The following is a 16,519-nucleotide window of genomic DNA, read 5'->3' on the forward strand; positions in this document are numbered from 1 at the left end:
TGAGGAGTATTTTTTGGTTAGGAATTTCTTTATCTAGCATACTCTATTGGAATCAAAAAAAAGTTTTGTTTCTGCAACAGTATGTTAAACAAGAATGTTTATTTTTATCCTCGTTTGGTTATGTGTTTATCCCTATGTAATATTCTTATTAAAAATATGACCTGAGAAGTTTTTCTCCAGTCAAAAAGAATCTCTTGGCCTTATGCTTGTTCTTGGTGTTTTGGTCAATCATTTCACTTGCTGAGTTGCCTTCATGTTAGCTATTAATCACTTTGGGTGAGTAATGAAAAAGGTTAATCTAGCTTCAGAAGTACAGCTCTTTCATCAAATGGAACTACCAAAGTCGTTTCCAATGCAGAAACATTGACTTCAGAAATTTACCTTGGGTTTAGTTTCAGCCAGGGCAAAGAAGTTGAGAGGTCCTATAGGGTCGGTTTGCATGAAGTTTTGGGATCTAGTTTTGATCCTGAGGAAAACCACAAGACCAGTCTTCTGGCACTTGATGTGGCCAAAACATGTAGACCATAGATGCTAGAGTGATTTGAACTCATGAGCATCACCTTCTGTGTTTAACCTTGCCTAAGTGACCCTAATTAAAGTTACAGTTACAGACATGGTTTAATTTTTAGGTAATTTTAACCTTTAGACCATCAGCCACCTTATCAGTGCTCCCTCTAAGATCAAGGATCAAGGAACTCGATGATAAAGCATGCCACTAGAAACACTAGTGAGTAAGAATTCTTTTAGAAAAATAAATATTTATTTTGGGTGTTACCAGGGAGATTTCCTTATGAAATGGGTGGGTTGATCCTCTTTTGATATCCTTTTGGAACAGGGAAGGTGAAACACCCCTTAACATACTTCTCATCCAGTATTTTGATTTTGTATGTTTGTAAAGTACATCATAATGGTAGACAAGGCAAGAACAAGCATTACAATGAAACATGGAAAACAATAAAACTAAAAATAAGACAAAAAATAAGAAAAAAACATGTCAGAATAAATCTTCCTTGGATTCTAATAAATATATTTCACCAGATAGGAAATAAAGCAATACATTTAACTGGTGCTCCGTTGGAGAAGGATGCAGCTATTAATTAATTTGAAGGCAAAGGCCACCAAAATGACTGGGTTCAAATTTATAATTGATACCAGAACCGATAAATATGCCATGTTACCCTACACAGAACATTTAGTACTCCAGCCACTAGATTTCTCCATCAAAGATGCCTATATCCTTACCTATATGTAGACGTACTCAGGCACCTCGAGAAATATGGAGTTGGGTTGGGTCTAGACAGTCTGCATACAGAGTGGAAAAACTGTCCTGGTCCCTGACCGGTTGTGGAAAACCTTGCATGTTCACACTTACCGGATCATGAAAAGTTTTAATGGGTGGGAGCCCTAGTGCAGATTGGTGGGACGCCTGGCCTACTAAACCTGTGGTTCCTTGATTCATTTGGAGCTGCTGGTCTTCGGATGATGGAGTCTCATCTGTCTTGCCCAAAGCAAACCTAAGACATGGTGACCAATAGCCTCGGGCTGCTGGGTAAATGCATGGGTATTACTGCCCTATCTATGGTAGGCCTTTCGATCTATATTTTTCCTTCCTGTGACTGTCATGTGAGGCATCGAGGTCTCAGGCAGCCCTCAAAAACCCTCAAAATCCAGTCACCCACTTCCTGCTCGTAGGAGGCATTTTTTTTTTGCAGAAATAAGCATTTTGGTGGAGTTTCTGCAAAAGATGAAACAAAGTACGCTGCAATGACAACGTGTCCCTCTCACCATTACATTTTTGTTAAACTTGCTCCCATCACATTGGCAGGGGAAATTTGGCCTAAGTGATTGCCTCTGAAACGAGGATCTAAATAAGACGGGTAATCCTATGATGAGTGGGAGGAGGAAAGAGCAACTGCCATGCATTGGGCTGGTGGGCCGCCCTCCAGGGTCTAAATGATCAAGTCAGATTCTTAGTAAGAATGCTTCATCCCCAGAATCTAAATGTTGTATCCTAGGCTGCTGTGGTTATTTACTACTCAGAAAATGAAAATGAATCCACTTTCTCTTGATGTTCTCAGTTACTTGAACATGCCAGCTTTTAGCAGGTACAGTCACAATATAAAGGGTATTTGTTATGCACATTCTAAGGCAAGCTTTTGCAGCAATCTAACTTGTGTAGAACTGGCCAGCTCAATCTATCAACATGTGGGAGCCATCTTCTAGTGTCCTTCGGCATCAGAGTCAGATAGAATGTAGATAGCCCCACTTCTGCTTGAGGTGGGTGCTCATGCTGGCGGAAGTAGGTGCTTCTTATTTCATGTATGCTAGTGAGGCTTGTACAGGGAAACCCACTGAAGACCATTGGTAGGTCTTTTCCATTTGACCAGGGCAAATCTATAAAACTAACAAAGAGCCTCTCTTTAAACTCTACATTTATCAGGAGGAGAGCGGGCTAAAGGAGACATCACTGAGCATTTAACAAGTGATATTATAAAGATTTCTATATTCTGCATAGTGATGTTGAAGCATGCAATAATCCCTGTTATGACACATGTATAATTTTAGGAATTTTGCATGAGAAGCTTTATCATTGTGCTGCCATAATGGAAACGTTGCCCAGGCCTACAGCAGATCAGAAGTTCTCAGGATTCCCAGGATAGGAATGCAGATGAGGAGGCAAGGGGAAGGTCACTGCCTGGTTGGTCTCTCCTGCTTTTTGCAATTAATCCACTTCACAAGCTTTTCCCCCGAGGTCCAGCTTATGCTGGAGATGGTGGAAGGAAGTTTGAAGAGGCAGGTGTTTTCTTACATCTAGCTGCCTTTGCAAGAGCATTTCTTATCAATCTTGTGCTGAGCCATCCAACTCCAGAGGTAATGATGCTAAACTTGAGCCTTGAAAAATGATCATGATGCTGATGAAGTTCTCGACATTTATTCCTCAATTCACTGTTGCTACGTAAGATCACTTCCTGTCAGTATTTTTTGCTCTGGTGCTGTGTTCATTGAGCCATGTTAGTCAAAGGTGACTTAACCTCACAATTCATGAATAAACACATACAAACCATCAACAAACCTTCTGAAAATTCAAGAGTCTGGAAGGTAGATGTGATGATTTCCCACAAAACTTGCCAACAGGATAACTTTAAGATTTCCGAGTAGGTTGGTAATGCTCGGCCAGCTTTGATACAAATAACTAAACTCACTTGATATCCGGAAATCTCTTCCAGCCTAACTATCCTTTCAGTAGTGTGGTAGCACCATCTGTGAGAAATTGGGTTATTGATTGTGGGGAGGAAACCCCTGCTCAAGCAACAACCATAATCTTTTTCAGGATGAACCACAAAAGTCACTAATTTAACCTTCACTTAATCCTCTGGTAGCTTGGCAAAGAAGCAGTTAGGCTAAACTTAGAGGCAATATGTAAAGTATTTATGCAGTGCACAAACAATAATTAAGTGAAAACACAACACAAGAAAAATCCCCAAATTAACCTAGAAAAATAGACTAAAAACGTAATAAATAAGATGATACCAGAATGACAAAAACCTAATCAGTAGAACCGGAGATATGCAATTTCAAATGTTTTAGGTAAGTACAAAAGCTCAAAAGGACAAAACACCACTCGTGGTTGTCTGGAAGTGCTAGATGGGAGAAAGTCACAAGTTCAAGCCAACCGAGATGCAGCACAGGCCGGATATAATGACCAGATTAGTCCTGCTGAAAAAGTTACCTTCTTAAAGTCCGGCTCAAAGAGTTCATTCATGGTGGAGGAGACCGCAGGTGCCAGAGAGAGCATTATGGATGGTCTTTACTGTAGCACATAAAGCAGGCCTGGCATCATTGATGGTCATCACTGTAGTACAAAGATGCGGTCAGGTGTAGCAGGCGGTCCGTGCTAGAGATTCAAGTTGATGGTCAACATGAACTGTTGCAATGTAGCAGCTGTTGCATTGCTGGTCGCCTCTGGCAGTCACTGTATCACAAAGAGTCAAGTTCATCAGAGCTTCACATTGGCAGTCAACTTGGGTGGCAGATTGTTGATGAGAACGGACCCATTTTGGTCATGGAGAGCCTCAAAACTTCAGGATTTCACACTTCTTTGCAGAGGAGTGCTCTCTGGTGCCAGCCAAAGGTGAGGCACCTCTTGGAAATCAGGGACTCACTCTACAGAGGCCAGCAGAGCTCAGGCAAGTCCAGTTGCAGGTCTGGTCAGCTGGGAAGATGCAAGACAGGTCTCTGGAGCTTGGTATGTCCCTGTAGCTCACACAGGATGCCAGTTACTTACTCTGGTGGTCCTGGGTTCAAGGAAGTGGTCCAGGCTTCCTTCCTCAGTCAGCAGGACAGTCCTTCCAGCAACAGAGCTGTCCTTCTTCTGAGTCCAATGTTTATACCTGGTGCCAGCCTTTGAACTGGTAGTACTCCCTATAATACCCTCAAATAGGGTTCTGGAAAGTTCTTCCCTACCTCTGCCAAGACTCCAATCTGCCTGGGATTACAAAAGACTGGTGGCAGGTTCCTTTGTTCCTTTGTTGTGCTAGAGGCAGCTTTTAGAATTCTGAAATGTAAGTGGTGCAGGGAACATCTCTACCACATCCATCTTGGTAGGATGGCCCATCATGCCAACATCTAGTCCCCCTTTGTCTCACTGTCGGGAGGAATACGCAAATGCCAACTGCCAAGCCAGGACACAGGCATCAGGCATCAATGGTTAGGACAATAATTTAAGAGTTTTTCACTACGAGCACATGTAAACGTTAAAAGTGCATGCCCAGCCATTTAAATAGACTTCACTCTGCCCTATGGTCAGTTTAGGGCCTACCTTGAGAATGACTTATATGTTTGAAAAAGGAAGGTTTAGGCCATGCAAAATATTTATTTTACCAGGTCGAAATGACAGCTTAACACTGCACTAAAAGCTGTACAAGCAAGCCTAATAAATATGTTTTAAAAGACTACTTTAGTGGGTGGGACAGTGAGTGCCGTAGTACCACAAGTAATATTTAATTTAAAGACCCTGAGTACATGTAGTAGCATTGACTAGAGACTTACAGGTAAATTAAATGTGCCACTTGGATGTAGGCCAGGTGTGCCATGTTTTGGTTGGGGAGTGCTAGCACTTTAGTACTGATTGGCAGGGGTAAAGTGTGTATAGCCCTAAAGCCAACAAAACATATTCCGCAAAATAGGAGGGTTAAGGCAATAAAGTTTGAAAGACTACCACCCAAGATGTCAGGTCTAACACCATCCCATTCCCCGGTTGACTTGCCTCGGATCAAAAACAAATGTTTCCTATCCTTGTTTGCAACCAGAGTGTGAAAACAAACTAAATAGATTAACTTGAAGTAATTAAAGTTTGTTAGTACACCACACATGGTTTCCAATCCTGTCCATCCTAACTAACTCCAACCCAAAAAGGTTCAAGGTACGAAACTAGTGTATAGCCTAATACTCTGCAGTGAAAAAAAAATTGGTGCATTTACATGCTTTCTTCCCTTTCCACTGCAAACGTAGTCATATTAGATTGTTCTAGGGAGAGATGTCTAACATAGGTCAAATAAATCTAAAAGGAAAAAATTAAATAGTGAATAATTTAAAAAGGAGGCCTGGATCCAACACTTAGGGACCTAAATTGAATTTGCCTGGTCTTGTGGCAATATGTTGCCCCATTACTGGTGGCACCATGGGCTGGTGGCACCATGGGCGGCTGCCTAGTATAGGCGGTAGTATAGCATTGACACAGCTTCTAGAAAGAGCACTCTACTGATCCTAAGCTTCTCCTAATAAATTCATGCAACGCCACTGACTAGCCAGCAACGGCTTATGGGAATCGAAGGCAGATTTTTGTTTCCCCAAATTAAACATCTGGGTGACTAAAGGGGCACTTGGGAACGCAGAATTGTATACATAACACCCCATATTCTGCACGTTTCTGTTCTTCTCATGTGGCTGGAGTGTGTGTCATATCTTAAATCCTTCCTTGGGTTTCGTTTTTCTTTTATTTAGGGCAGATTCCAAATCCTTGGGATTATTGACACGTTGAAACAATAAATATGGTAACAGCCCTGGCCTTAGCGAGTCCATGGAAATGGGTTTTGAACAGCGCTGAGGGTTTTTCTTTTATTTATCTGAACCGAAATAGAATGAATGTTTATCCGGCTGTCTAAAATGTAATCCCCTTCTGTGGTAATTAAAAAAATCAGTATTACAAGGAAAACGGTGTGCAGTGAAATGTAATCAATTCTGTAGGAGCTTAGCCATCTGTTAAAGGTTAAGGCTGAGCACGGTTTGTGATGGCGGGATATCCGTGCAGGGGATTAGGATTTCGATGTTCGCTGGACCCTTTAATCTACTGCAATGATGAAACAAACATCTGTGGGAAAATATCACTGGCATCGCAGGCGGCTCCTCGGGGGCCAGTGATTTATCTTACTTAACAGCATAAACTTCGAGAGCATCGCAAGACGATTTAGATTCACCAGTTCCGGGCCAATACTGCGCCGCCTGCCAGTGACGATGATAAACCAAGGGATAGGGCTCCGTCACTTCCGCGTTAACCCATGATCCGGAAACCACTCTCTAGCTACATGTCTATGGATGAGAGCCACCACCCCCCCACTCAAAACATGACGTGGCATTGTTCTATGGTCTTCCAAAATAATTATTCCATAGCTCTCTACCTTTCTCCCGTAGATTAATTTGTCCATCTTTAAATCTGTCCATCCGTATTTCAGAAAAGCTTTTCTCAACGGTCTATCTATTTTGTGTGTTCACTCATTTGTCAAACAATCCGTCCACTCATCCATTTGACACAATTCTGTTGATCATTGTACCAATCTATCATGCAAACTAATGTCAATCTTTCATTCTGTTCACAACAATCTATTCAGTCATATTTCTATCCATTCATCTACTCGTCCATCATCTTTTCCTCTTTATATTCATTCCGCCATGGTGTCCACACACCAACTGTCCATTAGCCTACCCACCCATCCAGCAATACATGCAGTCATCATTGGTCCTTCCCATACCCGTTTATCCTTTCACTCATCAGTCATTTATTGATCCTGCACACACCAGTCCATCCGTTCATTCATCATTTTTCCATCCACCCACTAGCCACTGATCCATATATATATATATATATATATATATATATATATATATATATGTATATACATATGTATGTATATACATATATATATATTTATATGTTTATATATATATATAACCTAGTGGCGTGGCACTGTTTGACGAATCTTCCCAAAACTTTCCAAAAAAGAGTGCCCCGTGATTCTTGTTACGCACTGAAACTTTTGGATGATCCGTCAAACAGGGGCTGAAAAAATGAGAGGGGGGTCTAAAAAGTTGTGTTTCCCATGTTAATTCCCATAGGTCTTTGAACAAGACGTACAGCCTGAACACTGGATGGAATTACACCAGATCAGGCAGAAAGCTAGCTTTCGGTACACAGATTGGGTTTTCACTTATTTGGTGTAAATCCCGTAAGTAGTTTTTGAGAAATTCAAGGGAAAACACATATGTATATCTCTGACCACGATGACTTTGCAAAGATTTAGAGCTTGTGCATGGCAAATGCACAGCTCTGACTGGCTGCCAACGCTTCAAACCAGGAAGTGTTGGTAGCCATCTTGGAGCACAGCTTCAGCCGAGACCCAGAAAAAAAAGTTTAAAAAAAAAGTAAAGGGGCCAGGGTATAGACACCCTGAACTCTTAGCTCTGGTGGGGTGCAAGATTGCCCCCCGCCCACAGAGGTATTAAGCATTTTTTTTTAAGTTTCCCGGGGGGCATTGATTTATATATGCAGGGGGGAGCACCCGCCCCCCCGGCAGCCCTGGTGACTGCCACCTCCCCGGGGCACAAAACGTAAGTAATGCGGGTGGCCGTCTGGCCCCCCAGCAGCCTCGGGAACCACCACCTCCCCAGATCACTTTTACAATTGAGTGCAGGGGGCCACGCACCACCCATGCTGCCCTGGGGACCACCACATCCCTGGGGCACTTTCATAATTGAGTGTGGGGGGGCCTGCGCAGCCCCCCTGGCCCCAGGGACCACCACATCCCCACTGCAGTTTTGTAACTGAGTGTGGGGGCTGCTTGGCCCTCTGCAACCCTGGGGACTGCCATCTCCCCAAGGCCATTATGTAATTGAATACGGGGGGCTGCGTGGCCCCTGCAGCACTGGGGATGGCCACCTCCATGGGAGAGTTTTGTAATTGAGTGTGGGGGGTTGTGTGGACTCCCTTCAGAGCCCCGGGTTCTAAGACCTCTCAGGGCTATTTGTTAGATGGGGGCCTCACAGCCCCCCTCAAAGAGCCCATTATGGCCCTGCGGACTGCCGTCCCCTAGAGCCGGCTCCTGCGATGTCCTGGGGGTGCCCTCTCCTGGGACATAGCTATTTGCTGTGGGTTTGTTGCAGCTTTACAGCTGTTGGCAAGCCACAGTATACACTCTGCTCACAGCAAGGAAGAGCTGTCAAACAGCTCTCCCTCGCTGCAAGCAGAGGTTTCTTCCGTCTCCCTGCCTGCAAGATGCAGTCAGGGAGACAGGGGGAACAATTGCTCTCATAGAGAGGGAACTTCTCTAACAGCTCCCTCTCTGTGACAGCAATGTTGGCTTCCGTAGGAGGCGGGGAGCCAGCTGGGATTGTGCGGGCTTCATGCTCCCTTCCACAGTCCCCAGCATTGTGACTAGGTGCCCAGGAGGGGAACCCAGGTCGCATGGCAGGGCCCTGGAGGGTAGGGCCCCCAGGGCCAAGATCAGCCCTGTCGAGGGGAGCCATATACCCCCCTCCCTAAAATAAATTAATACACAATTACCCAACATACTGGGGGATGGAGTCTCTGGGGCCGAGATGGGCCTGGAGAGGGGGCTGCATGGCCCCATCCCCTAAAAAAAAAATATTTAGGCCAGGCCTCATTAAATGTTTGGGCTGGGCTTCTGGGAATGGGATCTCTGGGGCTGAGTTCGGCCTGGGGGCTGGGCACCAGTGGATGGGCTCCCTAAGGCCGAGATTGGCCTAGGGAAAAGGGACGTGTGGGTATAGGTTATAATAGGGGTTGGCTGCAGGGACTGGCCTCATGTCAGGCCCTGCAGCCAACCCCCACTGTGCATGGCCGAAGACCTTGCGCAGCGCAGGGTTAGGTGGTTATAGGGGTTGGCCGCAGGCCAGGCCCTGCGGCCAACTCCTGCTGTGCATGGCCAAAGGCCGTGCGCAGCATGGGCTTGGGTTGTTATAGGGGTTGGCCACTGGCCAGGCTGTGCAGCGAACCACTGCTGTGCACAGCCAAAGGCCATATGCGGCAGTGGTTGGATTAACGTATAGTAATGAAAATTACATTACGTTAAAAAATTTCGAAATTCACTGAAAAAAGCAAAGGTAACTATAACTTGCGCTCTCACCAAGCACTGCTAATTACCCCAGATATTACAGCAATCATGACAACTTTTACAATGTCCTTAAAATTGTAAATGAAACTTATAGTTATCTGAAATAACTCTACCTGCCGAATTTCTATGGTTTTGTATGAGTAAATTTGTAACCTAACTATAACATTCCTTTTCTATCTCTCTCCTTGCTCATGCCTTAAATTTCGCCCTTCCTCTTCCTCCTTCCTACACCTCACCTTCTTTTTATTCTTTCTCACCCTGCTTTTCTCCCCTCCTTCATTCTTTTTTCTTGCATCTTCCTCCACGCCTTTCTTATATTCTTCTGCCCATCCTTCACTGGTGGCTCGCGGCGCGCAGAAGGAGCGGGCGCCACACAGTGGGGGGTGAACGGGTGGACAGGGAAATAAAAATTTAATTAATTACAAAAAATAAACACTTCCCTTCTCCTCGTCGCTCCCCTTTCCTCTCCACTGCTGGATGCAGGCAGGCATAGGCTGCAAGCCTGCCCTGCGGCCAATCCTGACGCTGCTCGGAGCAGCGTCAGGATTGGCTGGGAGCGCCCAGCCAGGCAATTCCCAGTCAGACTAGGAGCCTGTGCAGGCTCTCTCCAGACCAGCAACTGTGTTGCTGGTCTGGAGAGAGCCCTTTGCACATGTGTGTTCGGCCGGCCGGTGATGGCCAGCCAAACACACATGCGCTCTGAGGGGGCGTGCTGACCCCGCCCCTTTTACTAAAAAATGATAATAAACATAGTTTATTATTGCTTTTTAGTAAAAGGTTTGCAGCTGCCACTGCTGGCCGGGGGGTGACACTCCTCCGCCCCAGCGGAGGAGCCGACCCTGCCATTCTTACATTCTTCTTTCCTTCTAACCATGCCCCTTCCTTTGTTGATCCTTCTTTCCCTGCCTTCTAATCTTCCTCTTTCTCAAGATCCTCCCATCCTCTACTTTCATCTGCCATTCTTACTTTTCCCTTCTATAGCTTGTTTTCTCCTCTATTCATCTCTCATTGGATTGCCCTACTTCCCTCTTTCTATTTATTTTCCTTCCTTTCTTCCTTTCTCTCTTTATTCTTTCTTTACTTCCTGTCTGCTTTCAGTCCTTTCCTTACATTCTCTTTTCATTCTTTCCTTCATTCCCTCTCTTTGTCTTTCTTTCCTCGCGTCCTTCCCCTCTTTCCTTAACTCCACCTTCTTCCAACGTTTCCCTCACTTCCTCCCTATCTTCTAATCTTCCTTCCTCTCTCCCTTCTTTCTAGCCTATTTATATACCATTCCTCGTGCCATCTTCACATTTATTCCTTCATCCCCTTTAATCTCTCACGTCTTCCTTTCTTTTTCTTTTTTCCCCCTTTTATTTTTGTTCCTTCATTTAGTTCTTCCATTTTTCTTTCCTCCCCCTTATTTCCTTCTATTTCTTCTTTCCTACTTTCCCACCAGGTCCTCCCTCTCTTCCCATCTTCCTTAAGATCCTACTTCCTTTCCTTGCTTATTCCCTCCCTTCTTGTCTGCTTTCAGCCCTTTCCCCTTGCACTCTTTGTATTCATTCCTTTAGTTCTTCCTTTACTCTTTCTTTCCTTCCTACTCCTTTCCTTTATGGTCTCCTTTTGCCTTCATTCGCTTCTTCAGTTCTTCCCCCTCCTTTTCCTTTCCAACAGCCTCCCTTTTGCTTTCCTTCCTTTCTTCCAACTTTCCCACAAGTCCCGCCCTACTTAGCTCCCTCTCCTTGTTTACTTGCCTCCGACTTCCTTCCTTTTTTCTATGCTCGAGTTCCTCGCTGTCCTCCTTAATACGTTCATTCTTTCCTTCAGTCTTCTTATCTTCCATCCTTTTTTCTTTCGCCTCCTCCCTCCCAGACCCTTCCTATCTTCCTTATTATAATCCTTCCATCGGAACCTCGTACTCTCTCTCTGTGGCTGATCTCCCCTTTTCCTCCTCGACTTCCCCTCACTCATCTTACCTGTAAGTCCCGTCCACGTGCCTTGCCTTCTCCCACCCCACCCCTCCTGGCGCAGCCTTCTATCCCTCCAATTAAGATTCCGCCGGTGCTCGTGTGCCAGTCCCTCTCCTTGGATTGTCACCCGCGCTCATTTTCATTCTCCCCGCTCTCCCCTCCGAGCAATTAGTTCCCATGTCTCCCCTATCTGCCCATCTCCTCCCTCTCACGCTGATTGCACACACACTCCCCTCCAGCCCTCTATCTCCGCTGCCGTCCCTGCCCGCGGCGGGGAAAGGGTTAACCAATTCCAGCTTTAATTGCCGCGCTCCCGCTCCCCTCTCTATCTCTGTCCACCAATGCCGTGCTGAAATGTGCCCTCGCCCCCCTCCCCCGCGCCGCGTCTGCAAGAGTTGGAAATCAAGTATTAAAAGCTGCCCAAGTGGTGAGACCTATACTGGCAGCGCCTGGGAGACAGACTGCCCTCGACGGAAGCTCTGCTGCCCCCAGCTGCCCCCTCACCCCTTTCTTCCTTTCCTGTTTTCCCTCCTTCCTTGCTTATCTCCGTCGCGAATCGCCTTCATCCGCCAGCATCATTCCTTCTATCTTTCCGAGTTTATTTTAGCTCCTTTCTCCTTTCGCGCTTCCTTCTTCCCATTGATCCTTCTTTTTCTTCTTTCCACATCTGCTCGGTGTTATTCTTTTCAGATGCTCTGCCCCTCCCTCATGTGTTCACTTCTACTTTCTCGTTGTCTTTCTTTGTCTCCATTCTTCGTTGCCTCTCCTTTCCATCGTCTCTAGATTCGTTTCCACTTGCCTTGTTCCACTTCTCCTTTCTTTTTCTTCTTCACCCTTTCTGTCTGTCACACTTTCATCCTCTCCCTGGTTTCTTTCGTCCGTCATTACCCCCTCTCATTACAATGCCTTAGCAGAGATTTTGGGAAGTGTTGTTCTCCTGTCTGCCAGGGGGAGTGGCGCGCCCGATCCTCAGGTTGCTGCCCGCTCTCATCGGAAGCTCCGCACTTCCCACCCGCAGCCATGCCCTCCTTGGTGAAGAAGTGGGCTAGTGCCAGGCGGGTCCTGCTGGCCCTCATCACCTGCTGCTGCCCAGCTTGGGCACAGATCCGCTACTCGGTGCCAGAGGAGCTGGAACACGGCGCCTTCGTGGGGAACATCGCCGAGGACCTGGGGCTGGACGTGTCTCAGCTGGGCTCTCGGCGCTTTCGGATCGTGCCCGGGGCGGGCAGCCGGCAGCACCTGGAGGTCAACCTGGAGAACGGCATCCTCTTTATCAACGAGAAGATCGACCGCGAGGAGGTGTGCGAGCTGGGCGGCGGGCCGTGCGCCCTGCACCTGCAGGTGGTCCTGGAGAACCCCCTGGAGCTCTACCGCGTGGAGGTGGAAGTGCTGGACATCAACGACAACGCGCCCAGCTTCCCTTGGCACGACTATGTGCTGGAGGTGACCGAGCTGGCCGCCCCAGGGTCGCGCTTCCCCCTCGAGAGCGCCCAGGACCCGGACGTGGGCAACAACTCACTGAGGACCTACCGGCTCAGCCCGAACTCCTTCTTTTCGCTGGAGGTCCAGACGCGCACCGATGGCAGCAAGTTCGCGGAGCTGGTGCTGGAGCGCGCCCTGGACCGCGAGCGGCAGCGGACGCACCGTGTGCTCCTCACCGCGGTGGACGGGGGGATGCCCGAGCGCTCCGGGACTGCCCTGATCACCGTCAGCGTCCTGGACGCCAACGACAACGTGCCCACCTTCGACCGGCCCTCTTACCGGGTCAGCCTGCGGGAGAACGTCCCCCGGGGCACCATGGTCATCAAGCTGAACGCCACCGACCTGGACGAGGGCCCCAACGGCGAGGTGGAGTACTCCTTCAGCGGGCATGCCCCCCAGAGGGTGCGGGACCTCTTCCTGGTAGAGCCCCGCAGCGGACAGGTCCGGGTCAAGGGGGTGCTGGACTACGAGAAGGCGAACCTCTATGAGCTATACGTGCAGGCCAAGGACCGCGGGCCCTCCGCGGTGGCCGTGCACTGCAGGGTGCTGGTGGACCTGCTGGACGTGAATGACAACGCGCCCGAGGTGCTGCTCACCTCCGTGTCCACCCCAGTGATGGAGGACGCCCCCCCTGGGACGGTGATCGCAGTCATCAGCGTGCTCGACCGGGACTCTGGCGACAACGGGAGGGTGGACTGCCAGATCCCCGGCGGCATCCCCTTCCGACTGCACCCCTCGTACCAGAACTACTACACCCTGGTGACGGACGGGCCCTTGGACCGGGAGACGGTGCCCGAGTACAACGTGTCCATCAGCGCGCGGGACCACGGCTCACCGCCCCTGATGACCAGGAAGACCCTCACTGTGCAGGTGACCGACGTCAACGACAACGCGCCCATCTTCGTGCAGCCCACCTACACCGTGTATGTGCCGGAGAACAACCCCCCGGGGGCGTCCATCTGCTCGGTGAGTGCCCTGGACCCGGACGGCCAGCAGAACGCCTACCTGTCCTATTCCATCGTGGAGGGCCAGATCCAGGGCATGCCCGTCTCCACCTACGTCTCCATCAACTCCGATAGCGGCAACATCTATGCGCTCCGCTCCTTCGATTTTGAACGGATCCGAAACTTCCAGATCCGAGTCCAGGCGCAAGATGCCGGCTTCCCCCCGCTCAGCAGCAACGTGACAGTCAACGTCTACATCCTGGACCAGAACGATAACCCACCGGTGATTATCTCCCCCCTGCCCAGCAACGGGACTGTGGCCACAGACGTCCTGCCCAGGTCCGCGGACCCTGGGTACTTGGTGGGACGGGTCTCTGCGCTGGACGCGGACTCCGGGCAGAATTCGCGGCTCTCCTACCAGATCGTGCAGGCCACGGAGCCTGGTCTCTTCAGCGTGGCTCTCTACACAGGTGAGCTGAGAACCATCCGGGCCCTGACTGAGAGGGACGCCACCCGACAGCACCTGGTCGTCCTGGTTCGGGACGGCGGACAGCCCCCGTTGTCCGCCACCGTCTCCATTCTTCTGTCAGTGGTGGACAGCCTGCCCGAGACACTGTCCGAATTTGGCGACCTCACCCTCAACTCTGACCTAGCCCCGTCCAACTTGACCCTGTACCTCATCATCTCCCTGGGCTGTGTTTCCTTCACCTTCCTGGTGGCCATCATTGTCCTGGCAGCAATCAAGTGCCATAAGGACGGGCATTTTCCCCCGACCTATTGCTGCCCACAGCCCCTGACCACCTGCTGCGCCAGGGCCAGCGCCTCCCAAGAGGACTTCGACCATTCCAACATCAACCTGCAGATCTCGGCAGGGAACAAGGTGCAGACCGGCTGCAGTGAAACAGGGCCTGGTGGGCCTCAGAACTACTGCTACAAAGTGTGCCTGACCCCCGAGTCCGCCAAGAGTGACTTCATGTTCCTGAAGCCGTACAGCCCGCTCACCCCTCAGAACAACGAGGAGAAGCCCGAGAAGGCCCAGAAACACCAACTTGTCAACAATGCCAACATCAACGCCGCCAACGAGGTAACCGTCCCTGGCGCCTACCTACACAGGCCTCTGCGCACTAAGATGTTTTAAAACCCCGAATGTATTCAAATTAACACCTGTTGGATAGTCGTTAGGCCCCTGGCATTTCTCTCAACTACGTATTTTTTACATTTTACAACTGTTTTATTCACTCCTTGTTGCTACTGTCTCCAGTTCCAGGGGCAACTATCACTCCACATTAATGGTACTAATTTTATCATTTTCAGAAGGATGAAAGGTTAAGCAAGTGTCCCGAACCTAATCAATAGGTTAAAAGAAAATCTATGCAGTAGGCCCATTTACCCACTGAGATATATTTACGTTGATGGGATTTGTGCAGCAGAGAGTACGTCCAAAGGCTTCTTGGCACTATAGAATCAGTGAACAGGGTATAACAAGTGTGTGAGTCTTTTTGGCTGTTTGGGAAACCCCACTCCTACACCACCCCTCTCATTTCACTTTTTCGTGCAACCTCTAATGATTGTTGCCACAGACGTGCGGATTCCTAACATTGTAAATACCAAGAGGTTCAATTTTCCTACACATGAAGGATGGAGGGCTGAATGAGGGAATGAAACCTGCGACAAAAAGAAAATATTTGCGAAGTAGACAAATTGCTGAGAATGCTTATTGCCAGGACTCCTGATTTTTTATATAAATGATTTGCGTGTGGCTAATCAAATATAGCAATTTTTACAAAATTGTATGATTTTACAGCGCTGTGAAAAGACACGTGTTAGCACTATTGTATTTATTTCATTGAAGCCAGAAGGATGAAAATCTGGTAAGGGATTCAGTGCTGTTGCTATGTTGTGAATTTAAGAATGGATTTGTTTACCTAAGGAATAGTCTGAAATGTCACAACAGCACTGGTACAATGCAATAAACGGGAGAGTACCAGCATTTCTTAGAAATGGTACAATGTATTAAATGGAGGAGTGCCAGCACTTCTCAGCACTGGTACAATTCATTAAATGGGAGAGTGCCAGCCCTTCTTAGAACTGGTACAATGTATTAAAATGGAGGTGTGCCAGCACTTCTCAGTGCTGGTACAAAGCATTACATGGGAGAGTGCCACCGCTTCTCAACACTGGTACAATACATTAAATGGGAGAGTATCAGCACTTCTCAGCACTGGTACAATGCATTAAATGGGGGAGTGCCAGAACATCTCAGCACTGGTACAATGCATTAAAAGGGGAGGGGGCACCAGCACTTCTCAGCACTGGTACAATGTATTAAATGGGAGAATACCAGCACTTCTCAGCACTGGTACAATTTATTAAATGGGAGAATACCAATACTTCTTAGCACTGGTACAATGTATTGATTGGGAGAGTGCTGGCACTTCTCAGCACTGGTTCAATGCATTACATGGGAGAGTGCCACCACTTGTCAGCACTGGTACAATACATTAAATGGGAGCATACCAGCACTTCTCAGCAGTGGTACAATACAGTAAATGGGAGTGTGCTGGCACTTCTCAGCACTGGTACAATGAATTACATGGGAGAGTGACACCACTTGTCAGCACTGGTACAATACATTAAATGGAGCACACCAGCACTTCTCAGCAGTGTTACAATGCATTAAATGAGAGAATACCAATATTTTTTAGCACTGGTACAGTGTATTGAATGGGAGAGT

At 47.9% G+C, this 16,519-nt stretch overlaps 1 protein-coding gene and 1 long non-coding RNA gene across 3 annotated transcripts in view; one reads left to right on the forward strand and one right to left on the reverse strand.

The window, feature by feature from the left end:
- Window positions 1-16,519, reverse strand: part of LOC138245658 (uncharacterized) — a 156,960-nt gene that overhangs the window by 135,671 nt on the left and 4,770 nt on the right. The gene's annotated exons all lie outside the window — the stretch shown is intronic.
- LOC138245657 (protocadherin-10-like) overlaps window positions 11,744-16,519 on the forward strand; it is a 216,801-nt gene continuing 212,025 nt past the window's right edge. The window contains exon 1 of one of the 2 annotated variants that reach the window (XM_069199405.1): window positions 11,744-14,869. In XM_069199405.1, the coding sequence (XP_069055506.1) occupies window positions 12,380-14,869 (2,490 nt within the window). In that variant the 5' untranslated portion in view covers window positions 11,744-12,379. The remainder of the gene's footprint in view (window positions 14,870-16,519) is intronic. The other variant, XM_069199404.1, reaches the window with a different exon arrangement.

The sequence above is a fragment of the Pleurodeles waltl genome, chromosome 7 (genome assembly GCF_031143425.1).
Source record: "Pleurodeles waltl isolate 20211129_DDA chromosome 7, aPleWal1.hap1.20221129, whole genome shotgun sequence".
Classification (NCBI taxonomy): Eukaryota; Metazoa; Chordata; class Amphibia; order Caudata; family Salamandridae; genus Pleurodeles; species Pleurodeles waltl.